Here is a 23,050-nt window from a genome sequence, read left to right on the forward strand (position 1 = left end):
AAGCGCGAGCCGTACGCGGCTCTCGTAATTGTTAGATGTGGCTCACGTTTTATTTTTTTCAAAATTTACTTAATATTATTATTATAATTTTTCATTTTGTAGGTACGTATTTATGAAAAATTATTAAACTATATAAAATGTATTTATATAAACATTTTGGCTGATGGTATCATTGTATTTTTTCATGTGGCCTACGAACCTATCGTTGTATCTACCGTCAATTGAACGTAAACAATTGACCGCAAATAATTGATCGTAATGATAATTTACCGTACGACAGTTGATCGAAAAAATAACATTTTCTTTCCCATTTCAACAGACTTAGGACTGTCTGTAACTGATCGACTAGTTAAAGGTATGCTCAAAATTTTTTTCTCTTTCGTATTACATAAAAATATGTAACAAATTAAACTATTAAATATCATAATATGCAATGTTTTTTTTTTTTTTTGAATATAAATAGATAATATTTTTGGATTTAATAGAATACATAATAAAAGTACATTGAAATAATAATAATAAAAAAAAACTAAAAATTAGACTTTCAAATGAAAATTGTATGCGATGCTACGAAGAAAATCGTCAACATTTTTATTGTTATAATTAGGGCTTGGAAGTTGTATGAGCTAAAAAAGGCAAATAATAAAATATGCACGGAAGAATTACAAAATATACATTAAAAATAATGTTAAATATGCAAAAAAATTATTCTAAATTCAAAAAAAAAAAATAAAAAATATATCAGATGTTGATAATAAATTAATAAAATAATAATATACATAAAAATTGTTTATAACTGAAAACAATGTATAACCGGTTAGCATTTTGGCATCTTATTGAGCTAAAAATATAATTAAAAATATTTTTCAGTATTTTTGAAATTACGATAAATACTTTCGTTGAAAATTTTGAGTTGTACATTCAATATTTATTTAATTAAAATATACCAGTTAAAGAAACAAATCAATTTTTTTTAGAAAAATATGAAATATGCATAATATGCGTTTAAAATTAATGAAATATGCACTATTTTAGTTAAAATTGATAAAATATGCATTTTTAATTTTCAATTTTTTAACTCTCTATTGTACCTACAGTTTATATTTCTAGCTTGGTTTGCTATAAATTAAGAACATACAGAACAATATGTAATTTATACAACTTCCGAGCCCTAGTTATATTTGATACATCATTTTTTTATTTTAACTGTTCTATCTAAGTAATATATTTTTTTTTTTTTTAGAAGGCTCGTTATTCCTTACATATGGTTTGACTTTAAATTTGTCAATTTTCTCCTCTTTTTTTAATGCATCTATAAATATTGACATTGAAGGATGCACACAATTTGAAAGTGGTGTGAAACAGTTATAGTGGCACCCTTCTATAGCATTATTTGTCATAGATGATCTTGAATTACTCTTAAAAAACATTTCTATGTTGCATATTTAGGAGAGACAACACATCTCTCTCAAGATTAATTCGAAGCAATTGCTTAATTATACCATGAACCCATTCAATATTTTGTATGGTAAGTCTTTAACGAATTAAAGTTAATTACAGTAATATTAATATATAATTTAAGTATTTTCTTTAAAAATAATTAAAATAATTATAATTGCTGCTTTCGTCAAAACTTAAGTCAACCAAATAGTATTTTTTTAAGTAAAATAAATTACTATTAAAATAACAAAATTGATATACCAATATTATAATATAGCCGATAATTTATTTAGACGGACTGTTTACTCAAAATCGTTTTTTATATGCAATGATGTATCATTGCATTTTGACTTATACATTACAATGTTTATCTCAATGACGAATGACTGCTTGAAACCTTATATATTATAATTTATAATACAGTAAAGTAGTTATCTAATTTTCCACTTTTTTTTTTTTATTTATTTTTGTTTGAGTTTTGCTGTTGATCGCTGTATTTGTAATGAATCGTTTTAAACCACTTGTCGGTAACGATAACACTAATGAGTAATGACCATATTTTTGATACTATACATATGTACATGAGGGAAATTTTATAATATTAATAAAACTCAAAACTTCGAGTTATCCACGAAAATATTCGAATTAAACAAGATTTTTTCACTTTGTTTAAATAAGAAATTCTAAGGACCGGAGAAAAAATTCGAGGTATTGTCGATTTCGAGTTTAAGAAGTTCGAGATAACCAAGTTCGACTGTAGGTATATTAAATTACGATTATGAATTTATACCGTAAGCATGTTATTTAAATTATTTGTTTACACCTCAGCCGTGTTTTATACTTCATATTATATCAGTAATATCATTAATATAAATTGAATATTTTGAGATATTACAACCAAAATATCATTTATTTACAGTTAATTTAATTATAGTATAGTGAGGTTCATAAAATCATGTCCAGCATTAGTCCATGGTTAAGTGTACACTGTATACCCCATCGCTGACAGTCGTCAACTACTGCACACTGTAACAGAGTGTTATGTATGTAACAGCCTGTTATTGGCGGCTAATTTTTTCTACATCATTGCTTTTCCATAAATTTATTTCGTCTTGAGTTCTAAACAGTAGACATTGTCTAATAAAATATATTATAAATCAGTGGCATACTTACGCGGTGAGATTCCGGAGATATATTAATCCCTTTAACTTTATCCTTTTTTTGCTGATATTTTATTATAAGTATTTATATAAGATTTTTCTATAATATAATAACTTTATCAGTAGGAAATAAAATACCGGGACGTTATATTGTATAACTATTATACAAAAAAAATCGGTATTAATATATTAATACCTCACAGCTTAATGTTTGTTTTGGCCAAATACGGACGAGACAGCCGGAGGACCACTCGGATTACCCGAGAATGATAATATCCCTTGAAGGTTGAGGGTAGGCAACTAAAGATATATGTTTGATGTGATGATGGGAAGGCAACTACTACGTACGACGATAACACGGAGGAGCGGGATCATATATTATATATATAAACAGTGACAAAGGAAGCAGGATGGTACAGGTTATGTAATGGGGCCGAGGGGTATTGTGGTCGATCCGGTCTGATGCAATGACCACAGGGAAGAACTAACAAGTTAGAGCAATACTTAAAAATAATTAAAACTAAGGCAGGTGACTGATGGGTTGGTGACTGGTTAGCTGGTGATTGATGCAACAGGACGATTGGGGTGGCCTCACTCACACCCCCCAATGGGTGCTAACGGACTTACGCGGACCACGAAGCAATTATTGAATGAGGAGGTGATTGGTGAGCATGTAGCTACATTGCATAGAGTTGAAACAAGACGAATGAAATAATTGACTCGCACGTTTATTGGACACAGATCGTTTTATTAACTATTTGTGTGCACGATAGTTATAGGTTATAGTGTTGATATGTTATGTATTTTGTGTGCGTTCGTGCGGTATTGATGACGAGACGCGACGATCGGTAATATATATATATTATAATAAAAAAAAGGTGGTTACAAACCAAAAGGAGCCGAATGCTAACGAAGCGACCACAAAAAACAAGTGTAATATAATAAAAAAAAATTTCAATAATAATTAATAAAAAAAAGGGCGTTGGTCAAAGAATAATAACAATGATAATGATAAATATAAAATAATTAACAAGTCATATGGAATGGGATTATAAGTACTTACATTAATATTATAAACCTATGTAATTTTTTTATATAACTATATTCTTTATTTCTTGGTAGATTCGTCTTTTTATGTTTTTATTATATATTATGTATTTATCATTAGACATTCTATGTATTTATTATTTTACCATATAATTGACTTTTTTCTTCATTTTGTACTTTTCCATATCCATATAGATATTATAATATGTTGCATTCTTGGTTGGCTAATTAATTTTCAAATAAGTAAAAATGTCTCATTGATTTTGAAAAACTCGTTATACATAACTTAAAATATTTAAAGATTTTACTTAAAGTAATACGTTGTGAAAAACCTTGTGTTTGGAAAACTAGAATATAATATTAATATATATTTTTTATTTTTTTTTTATTTTCTCTTTTAATAATTTTATTTTTACCTGTCTGATTTTGGTTGTACTTTGAAGGGGTAAAAATAAAAAGTTTCTAGTATTTATATTTTAAAACCGGGAAAAATAAAAAATAAAATAAAATCGGAGATTTTGAAAATGTTTTTCGTTGTTGATATTTTAGTTGTTATAGAACTATTAAATTATAGGCATGACAAATTTTCCTCTGGGTCAAAATTTATGAAAATTGTATGCATGATTCCACATTAAGTATTCTTACATGTATGTTCTGTATAAAAAATATTAAAAATACTGTAGCGCATGGTCGGGGATGGCCAGTTAAATATATTATATTCAAGGAAGAAGTTAGTTTTTCTTAATTATATAATAACCGCAGCTCTAGAGCACGAAAGCCGAAAGGTATTTAGGATTTCAAAATCACAATTAAGTGTAGATTGGCTTATTATTACTTACGAACACAGTTTATCAAAATATAGGGCTGTCTCGGAGTGTTTATGTGTGCGCGAAGGTAATAGCAAACAACTGCCGTTCTCTTACATATTGGTCTTTGGATATAGCCTTAGAATAATAAATGTGGGACAAAGCAAGGTGATTTAATATCTGGTCACTAGTCAGTGTACACTATTTGTGCTTATACAATATATATATATATATATATACTCTAATGTACCCAATGTACATATATATAATATTATAATTATAAAATTTAAGTAATGATGTACCTACCTAACAATCGTTACAATACATAAAAGTACATTTTTCTTACAAGATTCGTCAAGATTATAAAATACTAGCCGGCCCGTCACGGCTTTGTCCGTGATTTGGTTATTTATTTTGCCTTCGGACGATGATATATTGATATATTATATTATCTATAATTTTTTAGAATTCAAATTTTATGGTTTAATAATGTGATTGGCAAGTAAATATAAAAACGGTTAATGAAAACGTACCTATTGAAATGTTTCAAGTGGAATCAAGTATTTGGTGAAATATTTTGAAAAAAAAAAATTGGAAAAATGTTAAATAATGTTGTTATAGAAAATTGGAACATTTAAATACAATACACCCCCTCCCCACAAGAAAAAAATTTTAATTAAAAATCGGGTGATGTGGTAACATTCAAGAGAGTATTTTTGGAACAACTTTGTGAAAAAAATGGCGACAACACCAAAACGGGAACACAAAAAAGGCCTGTTCTTACAGACCTCGCAGAAAAGCCCCAAAAATTAGCTTTGTTTTTTAATTTTTCAAGAATTTTATCATTAACTTTTGAGTTAATTAAATTTCACCATAAAAAGAGCGAATAAATGCATGGTATAAACAGATAGATAATATCTTTAAAATAATTTAGATATATTTAAAATTTCAGTCCGTATATAATAATATAACAACTCTTATAATATAAGTGTTTTGATGGTAACTATGGTTACAAAACAATAGTTTTAATAATAATATTAGATATACGTAAAAATTTCCAATTTTTTGTTAACAAAATGATGCTAAAACCTTCAATTGGCTATGAGGTGTGACAGTAAAAAATTTCAGTCAAATCGTTCTGTAGTTTTCTCAGTTCACGCAGTCATAGAAAACCCCTTACAAATTTATATAGTAGTACCATTGATTATAGAATAGTCTATTCTATAATCAATGGTAGTACCTATAGATAGATAGGTATACAATTTACACGTTTATTTTAATTAACTAACGGACTTAATTTATGCTTAAAAGTTAAAACCTTCTTTGTGATGTTCTCTTTAACTGCATGACGATCCAATAAGTAGTTTCGGAGTTTATTCCGGACAAAAAAAAAGCGACTTAATTTTATATAATAATATAGATATAAAAATAGATAACGAACTATTTTGTAGTTGGAAATTCATAAAAAATTTTCGTCTTATTTTATTAGATTCCTCTTAAGAAGTTCATATTGAATCCATAAAATTTTAAAAACATATAGACAATTTTTTTAAAGACATTTTAAGTTTAAATTTAGACGGAATTACTTATTTAAACAATAAATAACAATAATAATAATTTTTTTTTTGTTTAAAAATATTATTTGCGGGAACTTAACATTGTTACACATAGACGTATAGACGTACAGTATAATATTATGAATTTTATAATAAGTTATAACTTATGACATATTTTATTTATTTTAATATAATTTATACTATGAATCTATTTTTACAGTTTTGCGGTAGATATTTACTGAATTTTGTTATTAAACTTTGAATTATATAAATTGATATGATATGGTAGCTGGTATAAAAACATATTATTATCATAACATATACATTTTAAAATTAATTCAATATTTTCGAAAAAAAAATTACATAGGTATGTGTACCTATACCACATCCATATGGACCTACCGTTAAATTTAACGAACTGTTTCCGCTCAGAATCGTTTCTCGTATGCAAAATGATATAAAATCATTGAATTAAAATTTTGTTCAATCTTGTTGGGATTATTATTTATGTAATTTTTGTTCATCGTTTCAATGATTTGATATCTAATTTAATAAAAATTATCTATTAACGTGTTATTTATTTATTTATTGTAATATAAAATCTAATTTGCAGGTTTATGATTTTTAGGGCTTGGAAGTTGTAAGAAATTGCGTATTGTTGAATATACTTTCGGTTTATACCAGACCACGTTACAAATCCGAACGCGCTAAACAACGACGAGTTTCAAAATTGATAACTGAAAATGCGTATATCTTGCATATTCATCAGTTTTGGAAGAAGATTGCATATTTAATTGATTTTCACACGCATAATACACCTATTATGAATATTTAATATCGTCTAAAAAACATGAATACCAACTTTTTAGTACATAAATCAACATTATTTAATATATAGATAGGTATGTATTGTCATTTTCACGGTCGAATATTAATATTTGACAATGTAGTGCGATATACATTTAATGTCTAACGCGTTAACACGTCGAAATAATTATGGATTTAACTTATCGTAAATTTATTTTCTGCTTATTCGTGAATAAAGTTGAACTATTTTTTAGGACTAAAATGTCAAATGCCAACCACTTTTCTGACATATTTTAAATATAACTCATAATTTTTCCATATTTTACATTTGTTTTTATGTGTGTATTATAATTTTATTCGTGTTTATTTGTAGGTAGGTAGCTGGTATCTATATTCAGAACTTTTTTTTCCTATAACTTTCGAGCCAGAGTGATTATATTTATTAACTGATATTGATCAGGATAAGGAAGCTATTCGTTTTACAGCTGTTTGTTTCTTTTGATAAATTATTAAAACAAGCGTAGGTATACACATTTTTTATGTATAAAATTAATTTCTAATTTAGTGTTATTCTAGTAAAATACCTACCTAATTAGCAATATTAAATTCAGTTTATTACCTATACATAATCTTACTGCTGCAGAAATAGTTAGTACCTATAATATAATATTTTATGGAAACTATCATTTACTGTTAAATGGAAACGGATGACAAATTATTAAAATAAACACATACTAAATATATTATTTTCAATATTATACTTATGTTCTTAATTTAAAATATAATAACAATAATACATCAATAGATAACTGTGTATATTTACAAATTTACAATATTATTAACAACAGTATTATGTATGTTACTTTAAACATAATTTTCATTAAAAACTTAATTATTTAGTTTTTAAATGTTAAAAAAATATATCGTAATTTAATAATAGTAACATTAAATAGTATGTAATTTACGACGCAATTAAGAATATTTATATTTCATTATTTTGCATAAAATAAAACAGTTAAATAAGAGGTATCTTATATTATTACAAAAATAGTATCAATTAAAAATGAATAAAATTATCAGTCAATTATTATCCAGAACAATAGTTATGTAAATAATTATCATTCTAGCAACAGTAACAATATAGTTAAAAAAATACGAGAAATATAATTATAATCTGCAAAAAAAAATAAAGCTTCACTGAATTTAAAGTTTATTAGAATCATGGTTCAATATATTATATTCAAAGTATAATAAATGTTTATCATATTAAACTAATACAGTTTATAACAAAAATAAACATTATTTTTATTGGAACAAAAAATAAATATATATATAGGTAATTAATTTTGTTTACTTGTACTTCTTTATGGAAATGCTGAAAAAAAAATAAAATATTTAAAAATATAGTCTAATATTTATGTTTAAAATTTACCTTAAATTAATATCACAAATATTTTGGGTCATTCTCTTTGTAGACCAAACATGGAGCTATTCTTTGATCCATCAAACCCACTTGTCACTTTAAGATAAAAAAATAAAACAAAAAGTAGAAAATTAGTACATTAGATTTAATAATGAACATAACTATTTGCTCAGTTCATGAATGCATATCAACACAGTATATTATATGAAGAATTATTTTAAAATATATATTATTGTAATTTGTAATATGGTTTGTGTTCATATGATATCATGAATAGTGCGTAATAATTATTTAATAATTTCCAATAATTGTCACTATATTCACCAATACAAATTTACATATAACGGTTTTGAATTGTGATTTTAAACTCAATACAAACCATTTTATTAAGGGTACTTGTTTGTTATCGCCCAACTACCACACCATACAAAATATATCATCCCATCACCAGGCAACCATCCCCTATGTACTCAACATTTTTTTGTATGGTACCTACTGTACTTATTTTCAAATAAAATTTAATAATAATAATTTATTATTTAAAATCAGTGGTAACATGTTCAATAATATAATTATTTTATGTGCTAATAAACATAAAAAAAAAAAAAAAATTAAAAGATTATATCTTAAAGATCTTTTAATCGTCATTTTTTGATCATTGTCATTTATTATTTGTTCTATTATAATGTTTTTGTATTAAATATTAAAATAAATGTTAGTATTATATGGCAGCAATTCAATTTCAAATATAAAAAGTATTAACTATTTCACCTTTCCCGTAACTGAATCCCATATTAATCTTTACTATAATTTCTCTGTGGCTGGTTGATAACAAACCTAGTTAAGTAAAAGTTATAGAAATATCTACATCACGAGTAAATTTGTATTTTATACGGACAACATACGGATTGACTAGATGAAAAATTTAAAAGATAACCTTTTTTTCTTCCCAAATATTGTTTCTGCGTCTGGTGTTCCTTTATTTGGTAGAGGCTTTTTGTCTTTAAAAGCAGTAGTAATTGGTTTCTGCATTACTTGAGCTAAATCTTTATAATCTTCCTCTTCTTGTCTATTATTGATGTCCAAAGTCAGTTGCTTAACTCTTCTTAACTCTGCCTGTTCAGCCATTTCTTGGCTCTTCAGATTTGATGCCAATTCAGAATCAACAGGTACTTGCAAATTCTTGAATGTTTGTTTGTTTCCTTTTTTCAACATCAATACAAAATTGACAGAGTTATCTTCATTAGTATTCTGTAACTGCTCATACGTCTTTTTACTATATTTTTTTAAATGAAATGGTATAGATATTTCTGTTTGTGGACGTGTCGCTTCTTTGGTCCTTTCTTGTATGTTATCGCTGACCATTTTATCAAAAGATTCTAAAAACTCAAAGTCTTCAGGATCTTCAATTTTACGACGAACAGGTTCAATTGGAATTTTATCACTACAAACAGTGCCATCACTATCTTCGTCATCTGAATAATCTATATCAGAGTCATCCTCTTCTAAATGTTGTTTATCATCGGTTTCTTCGTCAATAGTTGATAATTGAGATTCTTCGTTTTGTTTGAGATTATACTGTTGAATAAGTCTTTCTTGAAGTAGAATAACTAATTTTTGAGCTTCAAGAAAACAGTTTTTCATCTTCAAATTAGGTCGAAGTTTTTTTAATATGTCTGTAACTAAGTAATCTACTGTTACAGGAAAAGGATTTTGAGTATCCCAAGTAGTACTTGATTTTTTTAACCAAAAATAATATTGAAAATATAAAATAAAGCAATCTAATTTAAGTTTACCGGGACCTCGATTGAAAAACTCACCACAAGTGTCAAGCAAAACACATATTAGTCTCAGTCTAAATAAATTTTCAGGAGGATCAAATGTGGAGTAAAAATCTGGATCATAAACTACACCAAATGACACAAGACTATACAACACTTTGAAGACATCGTTACTTTCTATTAGCCTATAATTATATAGCTCACCAAAATACTTGATCATAGCTATTCTCCTTTGATTAAATTTTACTAAGTTTGTTTCTAGGCCCACACGGATATCTTCCATAACCCCATCCACAACACGTGTTCCAATTGAATCATCATAATCAACAAAAGCAGCAACTAAACATGCCAAATCTGATATCATTGGATAAGTAACATTCCAAGCTTCAGTCAAACATTTTATCAAATAAGTTTTCTCAGCACAATTTTCCCAGTCCATTTGTTTAAGAAGATCTAAAATTATGTTCTCTTTTTCAGGTGCATCTTTTAGCTCATTATAAAGTAAATGTCTGATAAACTCGTGTAATATAGGTCTCTGCTTTTTCATAATTGCTGGTGAATCAGTAGGGTTTACGAAGTAGTAAGCATTTTCAATCATTGTGACATAAACAGGTCTCAGGGCTGAAACAGATTTGACCCTCATCATTTGTTCCAAGTAAATCTTGGTACGGTGATGACTATCTGGAGAACGATACAAAAATCGTCCAGCTGTTTCTAATAAAGCACAACCCATTTCTATATGATGATGACTAAAATCGTTAAGTAACATTTTAAAACAATGCAATGCTTCGGATTTAAGCATAAGGTTGAACTTAACCATTTCTCCAATATAACGAACGACTTTAAGTTTAGTTTCAATATTAATCTGATCTTTTTTCTTTACATTATATCTAAAGTCACTTTTTAACAAAGAACAAAGTTCAAGAGCCACTTCTGGCATTAAAGGATTTAAAATAGCTACCAAACGTGTGTAGAATGGCAACAGATCTACTCTTGTTCTGGGGACACTGAATAAAACTTTAACTAATTTTTTGCGATTGTTTTTAGTGTTAAGATATATTAAAAATTCAATAGCCAAATTGTCAATCATTTCTCGATTAACACATTTTGGTAATTGTTCTACAAATGATTCAAATATAACTTTGGTACCAATATTGGATACTTCAACGTCCACAGCATCTTTAATATCTGATAAACTTTTCTTTGTATTACATTCAACTTCAGGTTCTTCAGGTTCTTCAATCTTTTTGTTTTTATCAGGAATATAATTACTAAGATTTGGAAATTCTTCATAAAATTTTTGAGTTTCCTCATCTTCCCAAAGACTAGTTAATTCTGATGGTGTTGATGTTCCTGCAATATCTAGTTCTGAATCAGTCAAATCTTCGGTTGAACTATTCTTTTTTTCTTCTTTTAATATAATGACTGGTTCATTGAGTATATCAGCAAAAGTTAAAGCGGAACTATAAAGTTTTTGATATGTAACATTCATTTGTTCGTTTTTAGCTTTACGTTCTGGTCTTAACTCACCTTTGGTTTGTAAAATTTTTTCATTTTGTTTTTCAGCATATTCTAAATCATTATGCATTCTTCTTATGTGATTGTTTAAAGATACATAATACTCTTTTAACAATGCTCTTACATTTTTCTGTTTGTCACTAGAAATCATATCACTTTTAGGTATTTCAATATCAAACTTATCAGCTAAATCTTGCATTTCTTTAGGAACTAATCCAGCATAATCATCACCACAATATTTACAAAAGCTTAGTATGATATTTAAATTATTATGTTCTTGAAGATCAGAGTTAATCAAAATAGTTAATATATTGCCAAGCAAAACAAGACCTTCTTTTTGAGGTATAATACCAGCAGATGTAAGTTCAGCAAATAGCCTAAGATCAACCCTAAATTTGCTCATATTCGTTATTTTGTCATCTTTTTTAATATTTAATATTTTTTGCCACTGCTCAAAGAAAATCTTTGAGAAATCTGAGTAAGTAGTATTTAATTGAGTGCATAATAATATCATAGCATCAATTTCTGTCATTTTTAGTTTTATTTCGGTAAGAGCTGACACAACTTCAGATAGATATTTAGTCAAATTTAAAGAATTCATGTCTTTGAGTAACTGGTCAAGTTGTGGAGGAGGAAAATTTTTAAGCTTTCTAATAAATGCGGTATTTTTTTTCAAACTAGAATCTCGTTTAGATATATCAGACTCATCAGGGAACACACATTCTTGATTATTTTGTCTCAATGTTTTCTTTTCTTCTTGCCTGGCAACACATTCTGAAATATAATTCAACAATGTTTCTCTCTCTTTTTTTTCTATGTCTTCTTCTGTTTCTATTTGGGTAGCCACAGGTGGCAATTCTGTCGATTCAGATTTTGCACTGGTAGATGGTATAACAGGAATATTACCAATTGACTGTCGTACATTATCAACAACTTTGGAAAGTTTTTGTAATGAATCAGATACTTCAACGGGAGTTTTGGTTGCTTTCGCTCGTTTGGTACAGTCGTTCTTCATGATTTCATAATAGATAAAATACTGTTATGTCTTACAAAGTATTTTGTTGCTTTTGATCAACTTCTACACAAAATAAAGTATAAAAAATGTTTAGCATTAACCAATAAAAATGTTTAGAACGATATTAAAATTAATCTTTTTGTTAACTGTAATACTGTGGTTATACTCACAATTATTATAGATTTTGGCCACAGAATAAAATATTAGTATCACAACTATAAAATGTGGAAATGTGACCTGAGAGCTGAAACAACGAGTTGGCAATAGGTATTGTATATTGACATTAAAAATTTAAAAACAACATAAAATGACTATCACTAAGAAGGATAAAAATTTATTATTTGACGAAGAAAAAAATATTATGTTTATGTTATTTAAACGTGGGTATCATTGTTCTATGATATCATTTTTTAAACATTTTATAGGTTAACAACATGTGATAAGAAATTTATATGATAAAGAATCTCGTGTGTATAACAGTATACACCACACTTCATACAGCACGGCCGTCGACTGTAGACCACGGACTAAAAAGTAAGAAGTAAGAAAGTGAAAAGTTTTAGTAATTTTATATCGACTGCTAACAGTTGATAGGGTTAGGTTACAGCTTACTAAATTGAAGTTGTTTCCGTTACTTTAAAAGGGTAAAATTGTTGATTGCTGTTTGCATTTTTTCAGAATAGATATTTTAATTTGTTGTTGGTACCTACTTAATAATTCAAAATGAACACATTTGAATCGAATTCAAAAGACAATAACACGAGTTCTGACGAGGAAGAAGAAGACGAAGAAGCCAAGGTTTGTGTTTTAATTACAATATTTAAATTTTAAATTGAATTGATTGATAATAATATCATGTCAATTGTTGATTTTGTCTAGGAATTAACTGAGGATGTCGAGAAAAGTTTTTTTAAAGCATTATCTTGTCTTAAGAAAGATGATCCCAAGATTTATGATGAATCTGTTAAATTTTTTGACTCGTCAGCTACACAACAAAGTATCAAAAAATCAGCTGATAGCAAAAACAAAAATTCAAATCCTATTTATTTAGAAGAATACAAAAGGAAAATTTTATTAGAGCGTGGGCCAGAATTTGATGATACCAAAGAATTAAATGGTAAATAATTTTGAAAAATTTAAGTCATCTAAGGTTATATTATAATACATTTTATATTTATTGAAATGTAAGATCATTTTTGTTAAGTTTAATTTATTTAGCAGAATTTAGTTAAAATATTTATTCTATAATTTAGATGTCCTTAAGAAAGAAAAAAGTCGAATGTCATCACCCTCTTATGTAGAGGAACAACAAGCTATTAAAGAAAGTTTTAACTTTGCTCTTAATGATAATTCTGACGATGAAGATATACTAAAGCCACGAATTAAGACTAAAGAAGAACAGGTAAATTGAAAAGAATTTTAAGATAATAAAATTGATTTGTTATATTAAACTTAACATAAAAATATTGATAATATGAAAAATACGTAGTGTGTAAACTGATAATCTTATTATCAAAATAATTGTAAATAGTATCATTGATGTAGGAAAAAGAAGAAAAAGATTATTTAGAATGGTTAAAAGGAAATCGAGATGAACTCGAAGATGAAGAAACTAAAAAAGATCTTCAACACTTACATGATTACTGGAACAATCCTAATTTGGATGAAGGAGAACAGTTTTTATGTGATTATATCCTTAATAAAAGGTAGTTTTTTTAATTAATTGCCAATATATTGATATGTATATTTACTATTAATTATTTATTTATATTTATTAGATTTCTAGAAAAACCAAAAGAAGAAAGTTTAATAGAAGATGAAATGAGATTTTCTGAAGAAGATGAAATGCTTGAGAAACATGAAGAATTTGAACATAAATATAATTTTAGATTTGAAGAACCAGATAAAGAATTTGTAAGAAAATAACTAAATTTATATAATGTTTTAATGTTTATCATATATCCATCACTGTTGATGAAGGAGTCATTATTCTTAAATTTTTTATAGAATATTTTGTTTGTTGATGTTTGATTATGATATTTAATACCACATTTTGTTTATAGATATAAACAACTATTAAGATTGGTTAGTTTTGATTTCACCACATTTTTGTGTTATCGTTGATGAATAGTAATTGTTATAAACATCTTAAAATATATTATTTTTTAAATTTATTTGACTATAGACCTTGTTACTTGATTAATTAATACATTTAAAATTGTCTTTTACATTATCTATCAAGTAATACAATAATTTAAAAGTTGAGAAGATATTAAAGTATTATTTTACTTTATTAGCGTTCATAAAAAATTTAATAATAAATATGTTTGTGTAATGAGTAGAAAGTAAGACTAATAAAATACATGCTGATTTCAATCAATTAAGTAACTTTCTTGGACTAAAAAATATTTGTTTTCAGATCAAAACTTATCCTCGAACTATGGAAAATTCTTTAAGACGTAAAGAAGATAAACGCAAAAAGAAGCGAGAAGAACTAACTGAAAGAAAAAAAAAAGAATTAGAAAAGAGGTCCTTGGAAATTAAACAACTTAAAAAGCTTAAAAAAAAAGAAATTGTTGATAGAATTAGAAAACTTCAAGAATTAACTGGAAATAAACGTGTAGGATTTGAGGTTTGTTTATTATATCATGAATATATTATTAAATTATTCAGGTGATCTAATATGTTAACTATGATATTTTAGGATACTGAATTAGAAGAAGATTTTAATCCTACAGAATATGATCGTAAAATGCAGGAGTTATTCGATGAAGAATTTTATGATAAAATGGATGATGAGAAACCAGTGTTTGATGAAGAAGAGGATGAATTTATTGTAAATGAATTGATTTTTATTAATTTACTAAAATAATTAAAAATAAATTACCATATTTTCAATTAAAAAATTATTTCTATTTGTTATTGTATAATATTTATATTTCTATTTTATTAGATGGACTGTGATTATGATCCAAGTATGGATAAGAGAGCCAAAAAACAAACCAGGGCTGCAAAACGTAAAGAAAAAAAGAAATTAAAAGTTGATGAGGATGCAGATGATGTAGAAACCAATCATACTAAAAAGATACCAAAATACAATCCAGCGAATGGATCATTTGAAAAATACATTGATGAATATTACAGTTTAGACTGTGAAGATATTGTTAGTGGTGTTCCAACCCGATTTACTTATAATAAAGTTCTTCCCAATGATTATGGCCTGACAATTGACGAGGTATTATGAAAATAATAGAAATGTTACTAAAATATTTTATTTTGAATTGTGTGTGATTTTAGATTTTGAGAGCTGATGATGATGAGCTTAATAAGTGGTATCCTCTGGGCAAATTGACTAAAATTCAACCTGAAGCTGTTCAAAAATTTGAAGCTAAGATTTACAAACGAAAAGCTAAAGATATTGAATTAAAAAAGAAAATGTTACCTAGCCTTTTTAAAGAAGAGTATGTTTTTAAATTTTTAATAAATAGGTTATTCTTAATAATTTTTATCTTTCTATATTTTGTATTTCCATAACTGAAATAGTTACTTCTAAAAAATAAACTTTTAAATATAGTTAAATTGTATAGTAGATAATATTAAAAAGTATCTAGAATTCTAATATATTACTTATAATGTATGTTGAATGTATGTTTTGTTTATTTTTTAGAGTTAATGAGGTTAGTGAAACACAAGAAAAAGGTGAAGAAACAGCAACCACAAATAAGAAGAAAAAGAAAAAGAAAAAGAAACCCATAACTAATGTTTTTAAAGTTGAAGAAGTTTTATCTGAAAATAATAACGATCTTCAGAATGAAAAAGGAAATGATAACAAACAGTTAACAAATAAGAACAAGTTTATGAAAAATACTAAGAGTAATCCAGTAATTAAAACTATTAAGAAAGCAGAAGACAGTAAAATAGATCAGACTCAGAATAAAAATCAAATTATTAAGAATGTCAAAAAAACTGAAAATAGTGATGTAGGTTTTACTCAAAATAAAAATAAAGCTATTAAAAAGGGTGAAAAACGAAAATTAAACCATGCTGAGAATCAGAATGGATCGCATAAAAAACAAAAGTTTTCAGTTAAAAAGTACAAACCTCATAAAGAACCTAGTGCTTTAGAATCAATGACGGATGACCGATTGAAGGCATACGGAATTAATCCAAAGAAATTTAGAAATAAATTAAGATTTGGTAACAATCAATAAAACAATTTATTAATTAAACTCAAATGGTTATTATTTTATTTAGATATTTATGAATTTCAAATATAACTAAAAGGTGATTAAAATTAAGATTAATTGTATTTCTCTATACTATGTTTAAAAAAAAAAAAAAACATAGTCTGACTACTGTTTCACAAGGGAGTTGTGGTCACTTTACACGGAAGGTTGACTCGTTTGGGATAAACAAACGGGCATTGTCTGATTGCCGATGACTAGATTTCTTGTTTTAACAAAGTATAATATTGTTATGAGTAGGGTCCAAAAGTTGTTTACATGTTAAAATATGAAAATATTATTTTTTTTCAAATAAGTTCCTTCTCAATAAAAATCCAATACATGATTTCTATACAATATAATATAATCATATAAAAATGTCATCTACTTGTAATAAAAACAAAAAATATGTTTATTATGATCAAATAATGCTAATAGCACGATGAGGAACTGTTGGCCAATTTCACTGTTATTAGAATAATCTTACCGATATTATTATATTAATTAGTTATTTTACATTTTTTGATAAATGTTAAGTTTTTATAAATAATAAGTTATATAATATAAGTTAATTAATATAGTTAATTTATTTAATATAATATAAGTTATATATTAATTATTAATTATAAGTTTTTGATAAATGATAAATAAGTTGAAACATCAGTAGATTGATCACGTAAAACACATACATAACTATTCAAAATAATTAATTTTCAAAGAATTATAATTTTGATAATAGAAAAAAAAAATTTATAACTAGGAGGTATCTATTTAACTACCTAACAGTGGCGGGATCAAGGGGATAAATCCCCCTATAGGCTGTATACACACAAATAATTATTATAGTCATATTATTTAAAAAATTATTATTATTATTATTTATTATTATTTTTTTTTTTTTACTAATAATTGATTAAACTTGCAAGAATTAAAATATTATAATAAATTGTACAATATTCACATTGGTATCTTCATTTGGTATAGGTATGTAAAACATAAAACATTGTATATCTTTTACAATACTTAAGTAATACCACGGTTTAGGTCATTTAGGATTGCTTAATTCGTGGGTAATACATATGGGTAGCCCCCTCGAGTTGGTAATTGCCGCATATAAAGTCATATCCCGCCCATGACAAAAACCTAAATACGCCACTAAGGTAGTTTAAAGTAGTTATACATATACTACAAGCTTTTGTCTAATGTCATGACGAGGCTTAAAAATATTTATGTAGATTTTTACAAATTATTATTGCACATAATATAAAGTTCTGAAAGTGTAATAAAAAATATGGGCGATTTGTTCAACGGGAAAAGGTTTTTTTTTTTTTTTAATATTTCGGGGGTCAGATTGCATAATTTTTTTTTTTACCACGTCTCGGAAAATTTTGTAAAACGATTTGAACAAGTTGATTGCAAATATCAACGACCTAAGAACTCAAATAACGCGTTTATAGAAAGTAGTATACCTACTTAAGGATTATGAAATCAAGCATTAAATTTTCACAAACGATCATTTAGGAAGCATCGAAACGTCTAATAGCAAGTTTGGCAAATTGAAGAATCAAATTGGAATCCTTGAAAGTAATTGCGGGGAAAATATCAGATTAATTTTATTATGCTTATGTCGTGTGTGTAGAAGTGACAAACCTGTACATATTATTAGAATTAATTAATTACTCTTATCAAACATTGTCGTCGACAAGACTGAACTTGGAAGCTGCTGTTTCATTAACAGAAAACATTTACTATGAAAACTAATTGTACACACGTCGTCGTTAGCATCGTTGTACGATCATTAGCATTGACAGCATAGTTCGTCGACGTTTGGTATTACTTCGTCGAAAAGTTTTTACCGACCTTCTCCTGGCTGGATGGTTTTAATAAACGATAGACTTAAGTATTTCTTATGTTATTGGTATTTTAAAGTATGTCGGTGTAGTATTATCAAGCACAGCCGTCCGAGTCAGACTAGCCGCTGTCTCTTTGGCCCCACTACGAGTTGATGGTATACTGAACATCACTGAAGGCGTTGGAGGTAGTGATATGGCGGTCCAAAAACTGCTAAAATCGAAATTGGTAGTGGCGGAGGAGGAGTAGGTAAATGCTAATGACCGTGCGACGGTGTTAACGACGACGTGTGTACGATCAGCTAGTCTTCATAATTTATTATTTAAATATAATTATTATTGATTATGAATTATTATAATGATTGATTTAATTATGTACTGACCAAAGTAATGAATATCGATGCAATGACATGTGTCAAATTGTATCCGATACGAACGACGTGCGATAAATATAGCAAAGTAAAATTGAAATGACCACGGCGAAAAAGTCTTGATTCTTGTTGGTAAAGTAGCAGAAACTGCGTAGATGAAGTTAGTCGCTCGATTTGATCCAAAAGTTTTTAAAATGATAACAAATAATTGAAAATGTTCATATTATTATACTTTAAAAAATTAAAAAAATCATTTTGACAAAAATATCATCCACCTGATGTTTGGAAAACGGATTCCGCTACTTCCTTTTATAAATCTGGAGAAATAACCAATTTTCTACAGTAAGGTCCATCCTATAACCGTATCGTTATTGGAGAACCACAAGGGTTCAGGCCTAGCAAGTCCACTTTAACTAGTAGTGTTGCATTTACGTCGTTCGTCACTGAATGCCTCGAGAAGAAGTCAAGCTGACGTCATTTTTACAGATTTTAGGGTATTCGAGAAAGACCCTGTGTAGGAAGTGACTTATTTTTACCGATAGTAAGCAAGGTGACTTATAAAAACGTATAAATTCATGTAAATTATATGCAAGACATAAAGTGTGATGGCGTTCATTGTTTTTTATTGAATAGAATCGACAATAATAAGTAATTCACTGGTAATACCAATAATGTTTATGAAAATGCATGTCTAATGTTATGGTAACGACACGATTTTATTGAATTGACCAATAGACCAAAACTAATATTATATCATAAAATTATTATAAAAATACGGCGGCCTGAATAGGCCATTTAGCTACATTCCTGAGAAGAATGTATTTTTCCAGCATCTTATAAAATATTGTTTGTTGAATATAATAATATAATAGGGTGACTATTTTTATAAAAATAAAAAAACGGGACAAACAATTTTGTATTAATATGATAAATTTTTATTTTTTCCAATTATATATAAGATACAATTTATTTAAATATAATAAAATAATACCTAATTAATAAATAATAATTAAATGTTGCTCTTTTTAAAATTATTTTATATTTTTCTAATACATTGATATTTTTTTTACAAAAATTAATTAATAATATTGAAATAATGGGATTTAAACGATATCATCTTTTAAAAACAGGATAAACAGCGTCCCGTTTAGACTTTGTCAGGACAACGGGACATGGTGATCAAAAAAAGGAACAATCTCGTTTTAAATAGGACATATATGGTCAGTGGTTATCCTATTAAATAATGTAATGATGTATACCTAATCGAATTGAATAATAAATTAAGGAGTACAATAATACGAATAAGGTTGATTATAGAATAGATGAACTTATATTTATTTTATATAGGTACTCGATGGTGAATTGTTTATGACGTAGCCTATGCCCTATACTATAAGTACATAAATGTAACTAAATAGTTTAGCGATAAAAGTATAAGTGAAAATGTCAAACAGCTGGATTATAGTAGAAATAGCGACCGCCAATATCATACAGTTAGATTATGTATAAGAGATGAAAAGTGGTGTGTTTTTACAAAAACAACTAAATCCTTCAAATGTTTAATCATTAAAGCATTAGCTAACATACAAAACTGTACGCGGATCATTTTTAAGATTTAAAAAAACAATCGAAATGCATAAATCAATAGAATGTAAATATTTATACTAAGTTAATAACTGCATTTCGTTGGGGCATATAAAAATAGTCAATAACAATATGTATAAAGAAAACGCATATAAATAATGTTAAATGTAATTATACAATTATTTGCCCGTGATTCAAATATAATGATTTTTATTATGAACGCGAATCTATGTAAAAAATAATGCATAATAAAATTAATTCGACAAAAACTGTTTATTTTGTGGATGGCTGAAAATAAAATAACACGCAACCAAGGAGACTGCCGACGGGACGGTTTCGGCGTGAAATACAAACAATATATGGTTCAGTTTAACTTTGCAATTCTATCTGATCATATCTGAAAAAAAAATACAATTGTGTTACATTTGTTAATTAGAATTGTAAAACATTTTTTGATTACGTACTTTATATACACAATGGAGAATAAACGTAAGCACTCGTTAGTTGATGACGATGATAATGTTCAAATCAACAAAAAATTAAGAACTTACTATGTTAAAAGTAAGTGTACAAGTTAACGTTTAATTTTATTGTTAAGTATTAATTGTTATGATATACGCTACAGAAAATTCGCTCGATGATAGTGTATCATCGGGCAATTTGGGCGATAACGAAGATGATGGCTCTTCATTTAAGAGTTGTTTTGGAGTAGGAAGTCCTGTAGAAGGCTATCCACAAGATTATGCTGAAGGAGTTTTGGACGATGAGTTCAGTTACCCAGTAAGTACAGTACCTAGTACCTACCTATATTTATTAGATAGTCTCTGCAGATTTGGCTATTAATTTATTATTATAGTTTATAACTATGATATTTTTCCTTTTAATTTTCAATAAAATTTCCAAAATTATTTTTTTTAAAAGATTAACCAACGAAAAACAAGGAGAAGTTGCTGTTTTTTAATGTAATATGTAGACCTCGATTTAACCACGTAATAATTGTTCTTGATCTTAATACATTTAAATAACTCAAAAATACCTTCTTCTTTTCTGAAGTCAATCCATACATAAATATATTTTTCTTTAGACACAAAGTTTTAGACTTTGTTTTTTTTAAAAAAGTCAGAAAATGTTTTATACATTATTTATACCCGTATAGACTACTGGATATTTGGAAAACGTGTACGCTTGGAATTGTAATCCGGAGATTTCTCAATCATATTTTTGGAACAATGAAGAGCGGACCATTCCAAATAATGACATTGCAGGTACCACGGTGGAAGATGATATTTTTGACGACACAGTATCAATTGTACGTAAATTTATTTTTCTTAGATTTATTTATACCAATACCTAAGAGTGATCATTTCAAATTTTTATAAAACTACAACATATATAGGTTTTCGTAACACAATAATTAGTCACTTCTATATTAAATAGGAAAAAATATGTTAAATACAGACATTACTGTTAACCAGATTAATTTTTGTAACATAAACTTTTCCTCGAAGAGGTTCAGATATTTTACTGCTTTTATATAATTTGCTCATAAATTATATTCAATTTTTCAAATCGCGAAATATGTCATTATTATATGCTGATGACTTTAAAAATTATATCGTATTATTAGAACCTCCATTGAAATATAAAACATTTAGTTAAGATTACATATTTTCGTTTCGTTCTATGATTTTTATATAATACTAGCCGACCCGTCACGGCTTCATCCGTGATTGGTTGTTTATTTTACCTTCGGATGATGATATATTAATATGTAGAATTTCTTATTCAAATTTTATGATTTTAATGGTAACCATGGTTAAAAAACAATAACTTTAATAATAATATTGGATATGCGTAAAAATTATTATTTTTCTTAATTTATTTTATTTTTTTATAAACAAAAGTGGTACTAAAACCTTCAACAGACTATCAGGTTTAATAGTAAACAATTTTAGCCAAATTGGTTCAGTAGTTTTATCGGTTAGCGCGGTCGTAGAACACCCCTTTCAATTTTATATAGAAGTATAGATTTATTTGTATTTTTTTTTTTTATATTTTCAATTCAATTAGACGAGCTCGAGTCCACTCTCAGTTAAGTCTTCGACTAGTCAGGAGATGAAATATTTATTTACTCTCGACGTTGACTACGGAGATTCTGATGATGACTCTGATGATGACTCTGATGATAACTCTGATGATGAATCTGATGATGACTCTGATGATGACTCTGATGATAACTCTGATGATGAATCTGATGATGACTCTGATGATGACTCTAATGATGAATCTACAGGCTCCAGAAAAGTGTGTATATTATATTGTATAGTTGTACAAATTTACACTATTTCATTAAAATATATTTATTTATTTTTATATTTTAAATTTTATTAGACAAAATCAGATGATGGACAAGACAATTCCTGATTACCCAATGATTCGACAATAGCTTCAAATATAATACAATAGCGA

At 27.0% G+C, this 23,050-nt stretch overlaps 2 protein-coding genes across 4 annotated transcripts; one reads left to right on the forward strand and one right to left on the reverse strand.

Annotated features, from left to right (window-relative positions):
• Positions 1–8,132: 8,132 nt before the first annotated feature.
• On the reverse strand, positions 8,133–12,902 carry LOC112603779 (regulator of nonsense transcripts 2). The gene is made up of 4 exons (XM_025352517.1): positions 12,724–12,902; positions 9,177–12,616; positions 8,249–8,335; positions 8,133–8,191 (listed from the first exon to the last, which is right to left on the reverse strand). Exons 2-3 carry the CDS (start codon positions 12,551–12,553, stop codon positions 8,320–8,322), a joined length of 3,393 nt encoding a protein of 1,130 aa, XP_025208302.1. The 5' UTR covers positions 12,554–12,616; positions 12,724–12,902; the 3' UTR covers positions 8,133–8,191; positions 8,249–8,319.
• A 105-nt stretch (positions 12,903–13,007) lies between these two features.
• Positions 13,008–16,788, forward strand: LOC112603780 (protein KRI1 homolog). Of its 3 annotated transcripts, none has more exons than XM_025352518.1 (11): positions 13,008–13,094; positions 13,232–13,351; positions 13,433–13,670; positions 13,807–13,955; positions 14,099–14,259; positions 14,332–14,467; positions 14,973–15,185; positions 15,258–15,389; positions 15,507–15,788; positions 15,851–16,014; positions 16,221–16,788. In XM_025352518.1, the coding sequence occupies exons 2-11, from the start codon at positions 13,277–13,279 to the stop codon at positions 16,762–16,764; spliced, it is 2,094 nt and encodes a 697-aa protein (XP_025208303.1). In that variant the 5' UTR covers positions 13,008–13,094; positions 13,232–13,276; the 3' UTR covers positions 16,765–16,788. The 3 variants fall into 3 exon arrangements, with proteins under 3 accessions (XP_025208303.1, XP_025208304.1, XP_025208305.1); XM_025352519.1 differs by having other exon boundaries at positions 13,012–13,087; XM_025352520.1 differs by having other exon boundaries at positions 13,066–13,087; positions 13,237–13,351.
• The last annotated feature ends 6,262 nt before the right edge of the window (positions 16,789–23,050 follow it).

This window comes from Melanaphis sacchari, unplaced genomic scaffold (genome assembly GCF_002803265.2).
Source record: "Melanaphis sacchari strain LSU unplaced genomic scaffold, SCAv2.0 Contig1112_pilon_pilon, whole genome shotgun sequence".
NCBI lineage: Eukaryota > Metazoa > Arthropoda > Insecta > Hemiptera > Aphididae > Melanaphis > Melanaphis sacchari.